This window comes from Trichoplax adhaerens, genomic scaffold (assembly GCF_000150275.1).
Source record: "Trichoplax adhaerens TRIADscaffold_1 genomic scaffold, whole genome shotgun sequence".
Lineage (NCBI taxonomy): Eukaryota > Metazoa > Placozoa > Uniplacotomia > Trichoplacea > Trichoplacidae > Trichoplax > Trichoplax adhaerens.
Genome location: NW_002060943.1, coordinates 400,109 through 417,817, shown reverse-complemented (window position 1 = coordinate 417,817; position 17,709 = coordinate 400,109). Strand labels below are relative to the sequence as shown.

The following is a 17,709-nucleotide window of genomic DNA, read 5'->3' as shown; positions in this document are numbered from 1 at the left end:
TTTTACGAAATATCAAATTTGTACAAAATAAAAACCCTTCTCGACTGTTGAATTTATCTCATGACTAGTTAAATAAAAAGTACACATTTTTACTTAAATTCAGAGTCATGGTTTTAACTACGATTACAACAACATCATCAATTAATAATTACACTATAACCTTAGTCCTACAATTATACAAATTTTAATACCGAATTAAATTTTAAGGATTTAAAACCATCGATTTGACGTTTACCTTTTGCGTGCAACAGAATCATAGTGAAATTACTGCCATACTATTAGTAATTATAATTATAATCGTAGAATTTCAGATTTCTCTTTTAGTTCACACGATGGCGAAGTAATAAGGTAGAAATCACTACAAGTGCCAATCTTATTCATGATTGTGATACTTTAATTAATGATGCTAGCGTCATTAAGAGAGAGCCTCGATATCCATATCTGTGCACAAACACACTATAAGACAAGACATCGGTCATCGAAGAAGAAAAAAAACACAGATTGCTGTATTAATTTCATTTTCGAATGATAAGAAATTATTCTCCATGGAAACCGGAGCGTAAATCATTCTTTTCAATCTTATCGAAATATTTTCGGGCATTTTTTATATTGATCAGGAGGGCCGTCGATGCTAGAAGATGTTACAATGAATAACCATAAATAAAAATTAAACCTAATTTGAAGTACAGTAGAATTTGGTGACATAAACTGCAAGTTATAAATACTTGCGCATATATGCCCATCGAACGGAGTTAGAAGTATATCAATTAATTTCATTTAATTAATTATCAGCGTGTCCAATTTACTTACGGATGGCAATATCGCTAATGACTACCATTACAAATGTATTGTTGGTAAATTCTTCGACGTAAGCAGCAAATTCCGAATTACGAACTTCCATGCTTTGAAAATTTGACTGCATTTTACTATAATTGTGGGAAAAAAATACGTCAGCACTTAACATACACTCTCTTCACGATAATTATCAATACACCACTTATTGTACAGTATGATAGCATTGAAGCAAGACGCAAGCGTATATCATACAACACTTCCTTACTACCAACATTGTCCTATACAGAATTATCAATTTTATTTGTCAGCGGATTTATGAAAAAGCAACATACCTGCAACTTAATTTAAACTGTTTAATAATATTACTAATTTTTTCAAATCTGTGAATATCATGATGCTGCTTGACTTGGCAATGAGCAATAACCTTAATAAAATTGTAATTAATAGCTTTAGCATAACAAAGATGATAATGAAGTGAAACGTATCACAACCAACCAGGAACGTTGCTTTTTCAAACAGTAAAACTTCATCGGCTTCCAAAATTTCAGTAAATTTCTTTAGATTATTTTCAAGATTAGAAATATTCGGTATTAACAGATATACAATAGAAGACCATGCCTGAAATGAATTGAATTGCATACCTTGAGGAATAACTTCAATTTAATTTTACTTGAATACGATTAAATATATATGAAAGCAAAAATGCACCTTATATAATGTTTCATCCCAGATAGACGTTCGGAAACAAGTGCACTCTAGAGGTCTCGATAGCCTCTTCAAGTCTTCTTCTCTTTCACGAAAGATCTAAGGCGAGGCAGTGATAAACAGATATTTTACTTTTTATTTCGAAGGATTTAGTTATGAATTTATTAATTAACAGGTCTATAACTATTTTTCAATGTAATTTACCGCTTCTCTCTGATCTTCTTGTACTAGATCCATTTTATGAATTAAACAAAATATTCTGGCTTGTGGTGAATTTTGCAAGATTGCCTCTAAGCATGTCTGATAATAATGCATGTCTTTTTCTAACTCGCTGCTTTCAACGTCAAATACGTAAATTAAAACTTCTACGTTACGAAATATGTTATCACGTTGACTAGTAAAATAATTTTCCATAAACGCTTCTTGTCTATAACAAACATAATATGATTACACGCGTTAGAATTTTCAACATTCTCGTCTACGGTCAATATGTAACATAAATGGATACTACAAGTAAATATTTTTCATTATAAGCATTCACATCATTGACAGTGTCAACATCACTGTTAGTGTCTTTGGTTCTCCATATACAGTACAGTACCCATATCATATCGAATCAAGAATAAAAGTTTGTACATGATGTATTGAACTACCTCTACGATAGTACATTTTATTGAAATACGTAGATGATAACAAAACAATTTATAAAACTGATTCATCCTTACCCTCCACAATCCCAGATATTTAGTACTAGGTTACCAAGAAAGCGTACATGAGAGTGTTCTACATCAACTGAAATCACGGCAAAAAAAGTATATACAGTATATTAGTGCCATTACTGAAGCATAACAGCAGTACTTATTATCACCCTAAACGTAATGGCTATTTTAGGTGAAATTTATAAAATTTTCTCAATCTTGTGTGTACAGATATATACAGATGTATGTTATCATAATTATGCTAATACAGTCAGGTGAAATTAAATGAAGATAACGCAAACTTGATAGGCAAAACTGAATATTTTTTTTATTCATGAGGAAAGAATTGACTTACTAGTAGCTCCAAGACGTCTTGTGTCGCGAGCGATATAATTTGCGAATATGATTGACCTCATGCTCGTCTTGCCAGACTCGCTCTTACCCATCAGTAATACCTGTTTATCGGCAATAAAATAGAGCAAAGTGCTGATTAAGCCTACATATATAGTAATGCTACTATCAACGTATATGTGAAATACGTTGTCATGTTTACTGTATATCTATTTCAATTATGTAGCGACACTATATTAAACATTTCAATTTCATAATATTATAATGTTATCCACTCAACGATATCATTGCTAACCACTGCAAGATGTCTATTGCTCCATCGGCTGCTGTGAAATTAATACTGTACTCAAATCCTTTTCAACTATCTTATAAAGTACTTAAAAATATTGATTACAAAATGATAAGGATTCAATGAAGAACGATTCGATCTTACAATAAAAGTAAGAACTACTTTGAGAACAGATGATATTGCTAAAGAATAAGCTCATCCAAGTTAGTAAAAATTGTTTCAATTTTTTTAACATGATAACGTTATGTTAGCAATGTGCTGTTTGACTCAATTTCAGTCTCTTCGATATAATGTTTCAAACTATATCATCCAATTATAATTGGATGATGTAGATTTAAAAATATACAGGACACTTGCCATCTGAATATACTCGCATGGATTATTATCTATCGTTGTACAGCTCAAGGCATGGCTTTCCGTTGAATCGGTCGGTGTTGTTGAAATGACAGTGATTACTATCCCATTTGCACCATCACTAACTACATTGTGCAGTATAGCAGTCTATCTATGCGTTCTAGATATTGTACAGTACTGTATGATAGTCCAACACACAGAGGGAAAAAGATGTATTGCTAGAGGACTTGGCCTATCATCTATGCGTATAATTAATTGATGATCTTGGACATGTATTACCAATTGTACCGTGACTTTTTATCTACATCAAACCTAAAGTTAACTTTAGTCTATCATGCTTATGAAGGATATATCGACACGTTGTGATCAGCTGTTATGGATACTTCAAGTATGGACTACAAAAGTTGAACAGCATCGAGCATGTATCATAGTACAGGATGATACAAGAAGAGATGTAGTCACTATGATCATAACGAAGTACTATTCAATTGTCCACTTGAATAGATTGATTTTGGTTAATGATATTGATTGATTGATTGAGGATATCGACTAGTGCCGATCGATTATGATCGATATTGCCAGTATCCACTACACTATTAGAACAGTATAGAGTATAGGATAACAGAGTACTTGAATGATAGAGAAAGATATCTTGCGACTGCTTGTAAATGGTCTCCTGGAAGCAATCCATTTCGCTCTCAGCATGAAAAAGTGTCTAGTATAGATATACTGGTATAAGGTGCAAACCTTCTTCTTCATGATAGCTTGACTTTATTAATCGGTGTAAAATGTTGATTGATGACCTAAAAATGATTTATAATATCCATTAAATTGCATTGCAACAGTCCAACTTGTCGCTCTTGACTAGCAAAGATTGACAACAAGTTGATGAATTATTTCATCATCATCATCATCATCAAGATAAAATTGATGTCGATCGATATTGATCCATCAACGCATAATTATGCTAAGAAAAGGCTACTTTAGTTGGCCGACATATTAACCAGACAGAGTAGACCATCAATTGGACTAGTCTACCCGTCCATCGATCAAATTGATGCCTCTATCGAGCAATAAAATGATGGATAATCATGCAATCCATTGACTTACCTCGGTCTCGCCCGGCATGAAAGTCCGTTTCTCTCACAGTCGATGAGGTACTGGTACGGACAGCTGGAAAACACTATGTATTAGTACTGTACTGGATGGCAAGTGTACAGTATAGTACAGTACAGTATTCACATGGTGCTCACATGTACAGTCCATTAGTAGGGTTAGGGTTAAGACGAATACACTGTGTTGTACTGAACCGTACAGTACAATACCGCACAGTACATTGTACAATATACTGTATGTTGTACACTGTACACTGTACCGCTATGTTTTATTTTCGTTTCCAACTCTTGGATGGCAAAGTTCTTGATCAATTATTATTATTACTAAGAGCTTCCACTGTTCTGTAGCACATTTCGTCTTTCAACTGATATTTTATAATGGACATGACGAATAGCATAATTCGATCAACTTGTATAAAAAGTTCAGCTCTCTAGCTACGTAATGGTGTTAAATATGGCCACTTTACCTTAGTTTCAGTAATATTTTTTCCCTTTTTCTACGTCTGATAAGAAAATAAACACCCCTGCAAAGTACATAGTAATTATTACTTCTAAGTGCTGAGCTAAGAATCAAGATTTCCCTTTACCTCCATGGAGTGAAAGTTTTTCTGAGCTCCGAACAAGGGAAAAGAAGGAAAGCTTATTTCCTCTTCACTTCTTGCAGCCCTACTATGAACTGAAGAAGAATACTTGGAACAAGTTGATCCTATCAACGAGACAAGTCTGCGCCATTCCACTGTCTTCGTACTCATACAAACCATACAAAACAATTACTGCAGAATAGATCATCAGATCGTAGCGATTCCATATCCTTTTACTGTTGATCAATTCATAACTGAATAATTGGTATTCAATCATTCGATATACTCGTATAGAGATCGATTATGATATGGCCAATACCCGAGGTTGCACAGTCCTAAAATTGCTAGGATTGTCAAAAACTTCCAGATTGACTTGTAATCGCCTTTAGGGTTAGGAATTACAGTAAGTTCGGAGACTAGTGGCGAATGATAACGTTTGGTTCGATTTAGTTTTAATCAAAAATAATATTCGTAGTTGAGTTAATCCTAAATAGGGAATTATAATATGAGATTAACGATTCACTTTCCTTATTGCTACGGTACTGTACGGTGTGCAACCACATAATCTACAAGCGCAATCACCTCATCAGTCTAGTATTACCTAGAAGTAAGGAATTATAATATGAGATTAACGATTCACTTTCCACATAATCCACAAAGGCAATTACCTCATCAGTCTAGTATTACCTAGAAGTAAGGGATTGCAATATGAGATTAACAATTCACTTTCCTTATTCCTACAGTACTGCACAACCACATAATCCACAAAGGCAATTACCTCATCAGTCTAGTATTACCTAGAAGTAAGGAATTGCAATATGAGATTAACGATTCACTTTCCTTATTACTACGGTACTGTACGGTGTGCAACCACATAATCTACAAGGGCAATCATCTCATCAGTCAAAGTATTACCTAGAAGCTTATCCTCGCACCGACATTCGTCAAAATAACTCCCATCGAAAACATGCAATTAGTATGCCTTCATCTTGCATGAATATTGCCATTGCCGACGCCTTCCTATGATGATAGGCAAATGGCCAAATTGTTCCTTTTGCAAGGTCAAATGATACGGTATCTCCTCCTCTACAGTATATTAGCGAGAGAGGGCTTTACATTCGAATAATCGTCATCCGAGAGTAAGTGTGTAATAAATGACTTTTTATTCAATTTTGATAACAATTTTTCGTCTTGCTATATAATATCAGTGTCAAATTGCAATAACGTACAATGTTTTCTAGTTACAATAAAATCTACGCATGAAATGTCTGAAATTGAATAATTTCCATCCATGTCATTTCAACGAGAGAAAAGTGTATATATATAGAGAGAGAGAGAGAGCAAAGTTAATAAAACATCATGACAATATGATAACAACATTGAATAGTTCCACAATATTTTTATGGTTTTCTGTTATAGAATTTCGTTTAAATCATCGTTTACGTCAGTTGCAATAATTGAAAACAATGTAAGATAATCTATCAATCCTTGAGTCTTTCGATCAATAAAACTACAGGCAAAAACAGCATCAGTTCTTGTGAAGGGAAAGAGTATACACAGGAATAATTATCATTCAATTTATGAGACTTTAAAAATAAGACTGAAGTAATCAACTAAAAAAGAAGATAAAATTCTTATCATCTCAATCTAATTAATGACTTAAAAAGAAGCTTTTCATCAATTTAAATGTACATGCTGGTACTGCTAGTGGATGCCGATTAGCCAATCTTATCCTCATTGTTTACTCTGATGTATAGCAACACTATATATATATATATTCTATATACAAAATATAAAATGCAAGTAGCGATATTATTGTAGTAAACCAGTGCCATAGTATCATCTCTTTATATCAATATTTGACTTATCATATGTGGATAATATACAAAAACTGATTCAAAACTCTACAAATAATTCAATATTATACCCTGTTCAATAGTAAATAGATGATACATTATGTTATATATAACTAAGCAAGTACAACAATTTAGAAATCAAATTAGTAGATATAATGAGATCCCCAGTAATTTTACTCTTGCAGTTTATAAAATGGAAATCACTCGAATGATCCATTTCAAAAATTTATAAACAGACGCACCAATGGGCGATTCCATTGAATCAACATCATTTTCCAATCTTGATCACCATCTCAATAGTTAGGTCAACATTAATCGTTTTCTTCTGATTTTTTCTTACGATTAAGGAAAGCAAATTTAGTCCATCGGCCAGCTTTCTTATTTTGCATTGCTTTTGATCTTATATCGATAACAGGCCCTGATATTGTATTTAAACGCTGCCTCGTGAAAACTTCATTATCATCATTAAAATCCCTTAATATACGCTCTGTATTTGTACGTGATAACTTTAATCTTGTTGCTATGAGATAACACGACAAAGAGAACAAAAATTAGGATATACGCGGTATTTATCAATCGAAATTATCCTAAAAGGCTCGAAAGTAAAGTAAAACAAGAAATGGGGAAAGATTAAAACTTTAAATATTACATTCTACTTACAAAGCGGTTTCTTCTTTTCTGTTTTTGTCGATGCTATAATTAAAGCTCGTCGTATATCTTCAGGAATTTCCAAATCTATATAAAAGTTAAAAAGTCAATAATAATATCATAATGAATTTTATAACAGTACATTCAACACTATTTTGTTACCTTCCATACTTTCAACTTCTTCACGTTCTCGAATAAAAGCATCACCCCATTCTTTCTTTCTTTCTACAGTAGCTGTTCCATATATAAATACATCATCTTTACAGCGTACTTTCCAACCCTCACTTTCCAATATTTCCTCTATTCATATGATTAAGGAAACAGCATTCAGAAAATCACAATCAAAACCTTTAATGTCTATAAAATAATTAAATTGTTATTTAAATATTACCTTCAAAAGTTTCCAGTGGAATAATATCATATTCTTCTAGATCGTAGCGTCCTTTATATACTAAATTACCTTTTGTTAATCCTCCACCATCCTAAGTACACAAACAAATACCATTAACGTTGAATATACTTTTACATTCGAACAATTTAATCTACAAGGAAACAACTCTTGTCGCAAATTTCAATCTATTTGAGAGTAATACTTGTTGTATGATTTACCTTTTTACAGCAAATTAATTGACGGTCGAATAAGAAAAACATACGATCTTTCACTTTGCCTTTCGACAATAAACGCACAGGTCCGCTATATATCAATTTGATACTTTTCATAGCCACATTATCACCCTAGAGCGTACGTAAAAAGTAAAAAATTCAATCAAGCTTGTGCAATTTTCATTGGTAACCAGATATTGACAATATAAGATTAAGCTTTTAAAAACTAACCTCCCATGCTTCGATCGACTTCTGCCAGTTTGCGATTTGCGCAATATTTTCAATTAATCTTTTCTGTTCATTTATTTTACTAGCTACACCTTTCATACGTTGGTGAGCAGCCTTTACTATACTATACTCGCTACTAGTTGGCGATGTATGCTTAAGTAGTTCCTACATGAAAAGATACCATGAAGATAAAATAATTTAAATCTACCATTTCTCTTAGCTAAATAATTATAAAATCATCCACTGCTAGACTGTAGTGGGCGATCAAGGCAATTAATTTATACAATACGCATTTACACTTATGATCACTTACTGCTAGCTGTAGGTGATATTTACAAATACGCTGGACTGGCATAACTAAAAATCCATCCATACCCAATGTACCAAGTGGATGCAGTTTGCAACACAACTAAAATTATAATAGATTGCAGATAAATGATTAGGCTTATTTCTGAACGATTTATTGATATACCAGTGTCTTCATTTGTATTTCATCGTGAAAATAGTTCAAGAACTATGGTCTTAAAAAAATTACAATGGCTACAAGAGACACGTGAAAGTTTAACCAGCTAAATTGTAATTGCAATTCAATTAAAGAACATGCCATTCTTATATTACCTCAAAAAATCGCTGATATTTCAAATTAGTGCACAATCGTCGTATTTCAGCACAGGCATTAGGATGATTTCCACAATATTCAGTATAAATACCAAAACGATCACCCTGTCATAAAAAAATTTTAAATTTATATTTAGCAAACCTTTAAGTAGATTGATATCATCTATAGGATACACTCGAAGTGATTTAATTTAGTCAATAAATCACAATCATTTAATTAGCCTACACACTAACAGCTAACAACTTACGTAATCTAAAAAACATTTGCCAATACGCGATGATATGTTGTCATTCTTTAAAACTGAAATTTCTAAATCTTTTAGAAAATCTTTCTGTAATATAAATAGATTTTCTAAATTTCCAAAAATTGTTTTAATCTGTTCTTCTGAAAACATATTGGGATGTGCTTTTGCTTCGTATAATACATCCTAAATCAAATTGTTATAATTTACATGCGTAAGTTGGTTTCTGTCATAAGACTATCGATATTATCAATGCTTTAATCTTATGATAATTAACTTGATCATGATATTAATGTCAATTTTAGACCTATTTTTAAATTCAGACCTGGATGATAAATTTAAGATATCCAACAAAATCTTTCTCGGTTTGCAATAGTTCATCAATGACTCGGCCCCTAATATAAGCTAATTTTTCAACACCTTTATCCGAGGATACGCTTGTTTTACGTTGCTTTTCGGCAACCTCTTCGGCCGCGGTTTCTTGAGCTACACGTAACTAAAAAATGATTATACAATTAATCCCATTAATTAGTTATAATGGAATTCTACTCCCTTTCCTACTTTGATTGATAGCCTATGGAAGCTGAGAAACTACTACTGCACTTTATTGAATCTATTCTAGATAGAGAATGGAGTGATACTTGCCAAATTGACTAGAGAAACTTATAGAATATTGTCTGCAAAATTTTTCATTTATGGATACTCATATAATAAGAAGCAAACAGTACACTGATAGATAGTTACCATAAAACTGTATAATTCACTTAAAATATGTCCTTACACAAACTGCTAATGATGAGACAACACCCTAATTAGTAGTAAAGAATATCCTATAGACTATATCTTGCTTACTAAAATTGAATTTTTTATTTAAGGATGATTACATATGAGTAGAAAAGGATTATAAGTTACTGCAATGACTCCTTACTCTAACAAATGAAGAAGGAAACCACCCTTCTACTTGATCTTCGTCATCGGTAATCAATTTACCATACCACCAATCTTCGTCATTAGCATCAAGTATAAGAATAATATCACCAACAAGAAATTTTAACTCATCTTCTTCATACGATACATGATCAAACATTGCTTCAGCAAAGGTTGGACCTTTTCGAGCTAATAGCTGTGCTGTTGGTTCATATGCCTAATGATCAATAAATACAATTTATGAATACATTAACAAGAAAATTTCTACGCAATCTATTTAATCCATTCATCATCCACCATTCTACACAGCGCTCAACTGTCATCAACTTTACTAGTCTATATAAAAGGATTAATTTGATTAAAAACCAAAGACCTTTATATCTAATCGAGCTTATGGATTCGATAGCAAGTTAGACTGTGTAATCCTATTAAATGTAAAAATCTTTATTCCATTAAAATGAAAGTCTACCCTTTACTTTAAAAGGTGAAATTGACGTTTATAGAGTCGAGTTTATGAACCCAATAGCAAGCTAGACTCCGTAATCCAATTAAATGTGAAAATCTTATCCCATTCAAATGAAAGACGAATATAAAAATTTTATCCCATTAAAATGAAATACGACCCTTTTAGAAGCAAAATTTACTTTAAATGAAAGAGGACTCTTCCAAAAACAAAATCTGCTTGTATAAAATCAAACTTATATAGTCAATAACAGGTTAGACTTTGTAACTCAATTAAATGTGAAAATTTCCATGCCTTATCCCAAAACGAAAAACGACTCATCCAAAAGCAAAATCTACTAATATAGAGTAGAGTTGATGAAGTATGATAGCAAATTTTACATTTTGACTATATTGAATGGAAAGCGACATAAACTCCTGAGTTTATGATTATGATTGCATTACTCCACAATTATTAATCCATCAGCCTTCCTAATACAATTGAATATTCAATCGTAAATGGATGAGAAACAATCCAACTGATTAAACTATTGAATTCAATTCAATATATTAAAGGAAATCATTATCACTGTATCCGATGAAATGCAAAAAGGTCCAAAAAAGAGACAAAGATGCTATCAATATATTGAAAACCTATTGCAACTAATTGCAACCATGTTTATAGGCGAATACATGATCTTCAATCTATCTAGGAATGACGATTAACAGTCTAAATATGATTTCTTCATGTACGCGATAGATTGTAATATGAATATAAATGAATGATATTTTAAAGCATCCCTAATAGCAGTATGAAATAATAACCCTTCCAAATCCATCCACTACCGATACTGAAAAGAATAATCCATTGAATTAGGGTACAACATAATGCCGAAAGCAAAGGTATCCTCCTTGTTGTTTGCGATAAAAGCGTAACATATGTAATATTAACTCAAATGGTAGACTAGTCAGAAAATGGAGTATTATCCCATTATTCTCAAGAGAATAACAGAACTATTTGAAGTAGAATCAAGCCTCGAGCTATGATATTGCATTTATTATTCCATTCTACATTACTGTCTAGTCATTATGTTACTGTATAGAACAAATAGTTATTGACTTGACATAAATCACTAATCACGTCAGAAGTACCATGACAGTCCTTTTAGTTGACATCTTGTCAATAACTTTGCCCATCCTATCGAAATCAAAATAGAAGATATCATCGGGTGATGATTAGTCGAAAACAGGGAATAAAGGGTTTATGGCTTATGCCATAATAACGCCATGAACTTCCTCATCAGCGAAGGAATACTCGAGTTATTGACTTGACATAAATCACTGCTCAAACCACAACCACCCATGACAACCCTTTTATGAGCGTTAAATCTGGTCAATAATTTTATCTTTCATATTGCTATTAAAATAAAAGATATCATCCAATAATGATTAGTGGAAAATAGTGGATGAAGGTTAATGGCATACTAGAGTGCTTAACTTAACATAAATCACTACTAACGTCAGAACTACCTTGACAGCCCGTTTAGTTTATATCTTATTCCCTTCATAGCCTTACCTATCCTACCGTTCTTGAAATAAACGATAGCAATCAAGGATGATTAATCATTGTAAATCAATATTTAGAAATGAAATCCGGCTAGGCTAGATTCCACTCCTTACATAATACAATCTAGCCTAAATTGATATCGTGATGAAAATGTGAGATCTATAGCTTGCAGTAAAGCGTGAGCGGACTTGTAAGAGAATTTCTCTTAGAAGTGAAAAAGAAAATCTCTTGAAAGTACCTGACGGAACGATCATTTCTTACTTTGAGTAAATCGTCAAATCCAACTTTTTTTCCGTAGTTAAATAAACACCCATTGTGAATGGAATAAGAATGGACTTCCTAAAATATTTCAATGACTATTTTTGACTAGGGTCAAAAGTTATCGGGTGTAGAATGACGAGATCTTATTACTATCGAATCATTTAAGCTTGATCTTTTCTACCCATAAGTATTCAGAAATGAAATTTAGCTAGATTAGATTATATTCCTTCGATAACGATATAGTAGCTTGAATATTAATATCGTTCTGAACATGCTGGGCCTATGGCTTGCAGTTGAATATTAACTTAATGTGTAATACTTAATAGTAGTTCATGTTGAAGATTTCAGTTTTCTTCTTGCGCTAGTATAAATTTGTTTTTTTTCTGATGGATCATGCATCCAATAGCATGTCTTTATCATAAATAGTATAATTATAAACCTAGCAGTTATCCTATCATGTCTAAATCTCTAGCCTATAATTTTTCGTCGATATGGTTTAAATGCGATCATCGATCTACACTATGCTGGTTATCGAGGCTGCTAAATAGCATAGACAGTAAATGTGCAAAGCTATGAAAAGTATATCTCCAAAGTTACGTATTATGACACTAAATTGCATTTAGTTTCAAAGAAGCAGTAATCAATACTAATGCGGCTCCTGGAGATTCTGTTTAACAATCTAGATTATTTGCTAATATTCAATATTCCAATAGAGATTCAGTACAATAGGAATGAATACAGCAACTGAATTCTAAAATTTAAAGCCGGTTATCAATTGATCTGAGCACGAAAAGTTTCTAGTATAGAATGAAATTACAGCAAATTTCAACTAATTCAAGGTTTAGCTAGCATACAGCAATCTTTCCTCCAGGTTTTCTATACAGGAGTTGAACTAAAGTTCAGAAAGAATCTTAAATTGAATGATTTAATTTATATCACGAGCATATGCCTATGCTCTATGTAGACGCACCGCGTAGGAAAGATAATAAAATGACGCAGAATAAATTATGCTCGATGGCCCTCGCATTCAAATCAACCTTGCTCTGCCAATATCGTATTAAGGCACGATGAAAGCTAATAAATACCGTAAAACCAATCATGGCCGTCTCGCTTACATGGATATTAGTTTATCAATATTGTACTAAGGCGCGTTAAAAACGACTAAAATATCGCAAAACAAATCAAGCTAAATAGCCCCTCTTACTTAAATAGATATTAGTTTACTGATATCGTACGAATTTATGGAAATGGATGATAGTGGGCTTTTCTGTAATAGAATGATGTAGTAGCATTATCAAAGCAGAAACAACGCTGACTTCGAAGATACAGTATGGAAGGCAGAAAAAAGAATAAGAGAGAATACGATGGCATGGTTTAAAAAAAAAGAGATATTTGACTACCATGATCGAAATAAATGCTGATACTACGGCAAATCTTGCCGTTGTTCTAGCATAAGATTGCTATCAAGGCAGAATATGCTTTAGGAATAATCTCTATCGGACTTTAGACGGAGAATCAATCATTGAATAAGTTACGGTAAGTGCATAATCAAATAATCATAATAATGCATGAGTTTAAGGTTAAAATTTCCATAACAACAGGAATGGAGAGAAAGACACAAAGTTTACAATCATAATAAACTAAAGTAAAAATTTATCTGTATCACTAGGATTAAATTGAAATTTTGAAATTATTCCTTCTTATACAAATAGGGATCGAACCAAAGATTTTTGGCTTTAGTCGCCGTAGATAGATGTAAATCGAGAATGGAGCAGAAAAGAAGATCAAAAACTATAAAAATAGAAAGTTTCAGTTCACAAGGAGTGGACACAGTCGCTATGCAAACAAGAATGTAAAAAAGTGTCTGGTTTAAATCATTCGATCAATTCAATTTGAATTGATGACGATACCAATATAAATGAGAAGGAAAGAAATAGACGTACGAATAGATTAATCCTTTCTAGGCACGATAAATAGGGAGGAAAGAGATCGACTAATATAATATTTTCCTTTTCAATTCGATATCAAAGAAGACATTACGATCGGTCATTATTCTGTGAAATTATTTTCGATTAGGTTAGGTTACTATTAAATGTCAAAATGATGACAAGACTACAGGACTAATTTATCATCCACATCATAAAATACTGGGAGAAAGAAAAACGAATTTGTTTTCCAGCTTATATATACATTACGATAATACTATGATCTTTAGTCGATAGGAAATGTCCGATTTCATCCACTCTATCAATTTCTTGTTTGCAACATTCATAAGGGAAAAAATCAAGCGCTATCATAGTCAATAGAGACATGATTATAGGGTAGAATAATATCCATCTATCTTTATAAAATTGGATTCGAAATGCATTACAAAATGATGGAGGAAAGTCATAGGCTAATTCCGGTTCTAATTATCCATTATTAGAATTTAATTTGATTTTTCTGTCCATGAAAAGATTACATTGGCGATTTAGAAGGCTAAATTGCCCCTAATCTACTTATTAGAATCCTTTTTAATCCATAGAATTATTAGACTATGGTCAAAATAGTTCGGACAATATAGTTTATTGTAGACAACGAGCCAAGAAAACATTTTTTCCGATAAAGATTGGATACATGGTAAAATAATAACGTAAAACCGGTTGGACACAAATATCCAAATGGATAAAAGTGTGTTTCATACTGAGAAAGAAAAAATGCCATGTCTTCCCACCCTAACACGCTCTGGTAATTTTTTTTTTTTCATCCTGATGTACAAACCTCTAAGATTGCGGTATACAGGATATAAAAAAAAAACAAATAAAGTTGGCATGTCCACTTTCCCTTATTATCGTGTCAAAATAAAACGTGATCCATTGCCAATAAAATTGTATTTCACAGATTTAAATGAAAATAAAACGATGATTCAAGGTGCTATCAGGATAGAAAGCCAGAAATCCGCTACTGATTCCAATGATGATTATTTTAGTTTTTTTTTTCTGACTATTATAAAAACGATACGACTGACGATATAAAATTCCTCCCCCCCCCCAAAAAATATTTGAAAAGTAAAATATGCGAAATGAGATTGAAAATAAAAAAAATGACTCTAGGGAAAGTAGAGTAATCTATTAATGTTTAAAATAATGACAAGGAAGCCTAATTTTTTTTCTTGAAAGCAGATGAACAAATCCAAAATGACTAGAAACGAATCAATGACTTACCATGACACTAGATGTGGATGATTTATTTAAGCTGGAATCGGAACCATAGATAGAAGCTTCCATACCCAAGTGAAATTGGCTTCTACCTTCAACAAATAAGTCGTCCCGTGTTGTCTTTTCATCATTACTATTTAGTCCAAATTCTTCTAGTAAACTGGGTGTACTTTTATTCAGTTGACATGTGGCAAGAAGTGCTTTACGACTATTACTTGGACTATCGATGGAATGGTCTAAATCTTCTCGATGAAGTTGAGATGGTTGTTGTTGTGGTTGCAGTGGCTGGAGTGATGATGATGATGCTGGTTGTGATGCTGTTAACGATAATGATTGTTGTTGCTGCTGTTGCTGATAACTTGTTAGAACATCCATATCAGGACTAGATAATGGACTGATATAATCGTGATGATGATTTAATTCTAAATGTAAAGAAGACGAGGATGATACCGAACTTGTCGATGGTAACTGTTGGCCTTGCTGTTGTTGTTGCGATGGCTGCTGTTGTGACAGGCGATGCGATGACGGATATCCAGCTGATGGCAATGGTGATGATCCTGTATTATCATAAATCGGATTAATACCTTGAGAAGAGGCTCCTGACGATGAATAATTATTAGTATAGTGGCGATCTGGCGATGATGTCCTATTGGCCATATTAGCGGTGGCAGAATTGAAGGTATGAGAACGACTTCGTGGTGGACTTCGTCGTCCTTCATGATAGCTACCGCATCTGGGTAAAGCATAATTTGTATTACCATTACTGTTGCTAACACCAATATTATTATTGAGAGTCGCATTATTGCCAGCATTGATATTGCTATTGCTACTATTGCTATTGATATTATTAGTAGAAGTGATATTGTTGGCCATCGGATTAAGCGATGATGAAGGCGTTGGTGGTGGCTGTACCGATGACGATGGCATTGGTCCATTAGCATAAGGATTTACGCGTTGATATGGAGCTTGTCCTAATGTTGAATGTAACGGTGTTATATTTGGCTGTTGTTGCTGTTGGACAGTAGACGATGATGGATTCCAATCTCGGCGTATGGTTACATTATCTTCTAAATCATTTATCGTCGTTGATGGATATTCTCGTGGTGGTGTTGTCGGAACGCTATTATTATTACTACTTGTAGGACTTGAATTATTATTATTATTTAATGACGGTGACGGCGATACTGATTGAAGTTGTCCTGGAAATAATGATGGTGGATGATTAGTCGTGGGTGAATTAACATTACTATTGGATGTCGATGATGTAGAATATTGACGTTGGCCTGAATTAGTCATGGGCTTGGGAATAAGGTAAAGTGATGAAGTAAATACTTTCTTTTGAGGTAGTGGCGAAGCATCTTGACTTTTACAATTTGGAATTCCATTGTCGTCGTTATTGCCGGTACTGATATTATTGCTGCTACTGCTATTACCACTGCCACTGCTACTGCTATGAAGATTGCGATTTGTTGTTGTTGAAGTGGATTTATTATTCGTATAGGAATCCGATGTTCGACGAGAGCCACTTTGTTGTGATGGCTGTGATTGCGATTGCGGTAGTTGCGGTTGCGACGATGATGGAGAGGAAGCCGATGATGTCTGGCTTTGTTGTGGTGGCTGTGATTGCGGTTGTGGTGGTGATGGTGGTATGATGGATGTAATCGACGGAGAAGATGCCGATGATGGCATTGGATGATCGACATTTTTATTCTCTACACTGGTAGTCACTTTTTGTGTAGTTGGTTGATAACTAAGGTGAGTTCGAACACCAGTGCTAGTCGATGTTGTCGTTGTTATGGAAGAAGAAGATGTTGAAGTCGTTGTCGTGGTGGTTAATCCGTTATTATTATTCTCTTCATGATAATGATGTCCTTTTTGTCCAAGGGTTAAGTTATCCGATCCACAACTGACTTCCAATTCGATGGAGCCATCATCTAAGCTAGTAATGGTGATGGGTTTCAGATTTTTATGTGGCACAATATGATGACTAACGGATGTATTAAGTGTGGTTGGGCGTGCAGTTACTTCCACTACTTTTAAATCATTTTTTCGATTGGTAGTAGGAGTTGAGTGATGAAGAGAATGAGAAGAAGAAGGATGATGATGATGAAGATGTTGAATATGCGATGATGATGGCGATTGAGACAGTGGCTGTTGTTGCTGTTGTTGATTATATTGTGAAGAATGATAAGAATTATAATGATGATGGTGAGAAAATGTCGATGATGACGAT

The 17,709-nt window shown here is 33.3% G+C and overlaps 2 protein-coding genes across 2 annotated transcripts; both read right to left on the bottom strand.

Annotated features, from left to right (window-relative positions):
* Positions 1–536: 536 nt before the first annotated feature.
* On the bottom strand, positions 537–3,951 carry TRIADDRAFT_49549 (uncharacterized protein; the record flags this gene model as incomplete). Its single annotated transcript, XM_002107571.1, has 9 exons — positions 537–631; positions 811–926; positions 1,128–1,219; positions 1,291–1,413; positions 1,504–1,599; positions 1,705–1,927; positions 2,226–2,292; positions 2,554–2,653; positions 3,940–3,951. 9 exons carry the CDS (start codon positions 3,949–3,951, stop codon positions 537–539), a joined length of 924 nt encoding a protein of 307 aa, XP_002107607.1.
* A 3,821-nt stretch (positions 3,952–7,772) lies between these two features.
* On the bottom strand, positions 7,773–10,179 carry TRIADDRAFT_19156 (uncharacterized protein; the record flags this gene model as incomplete). Its single annotated transcript, XM_002107570.1, has 8 exons — positions 7,773–7,874; positions 8,002–8,127; positions 8,227–8,388; positions 8,537–8,632; positions 8,842–8,946; positions 9,090–9,269; positions 9,409–9,579; positions 10,012–10,179. Coding segments are annotated over 8 exons (1,110 nt in total), but the record flags the coding sequence as incomplete, so codon positions are not given.
* Between the last annotated feature and the right edge of the window lie 7,530 nt (positions 10,180–17,709).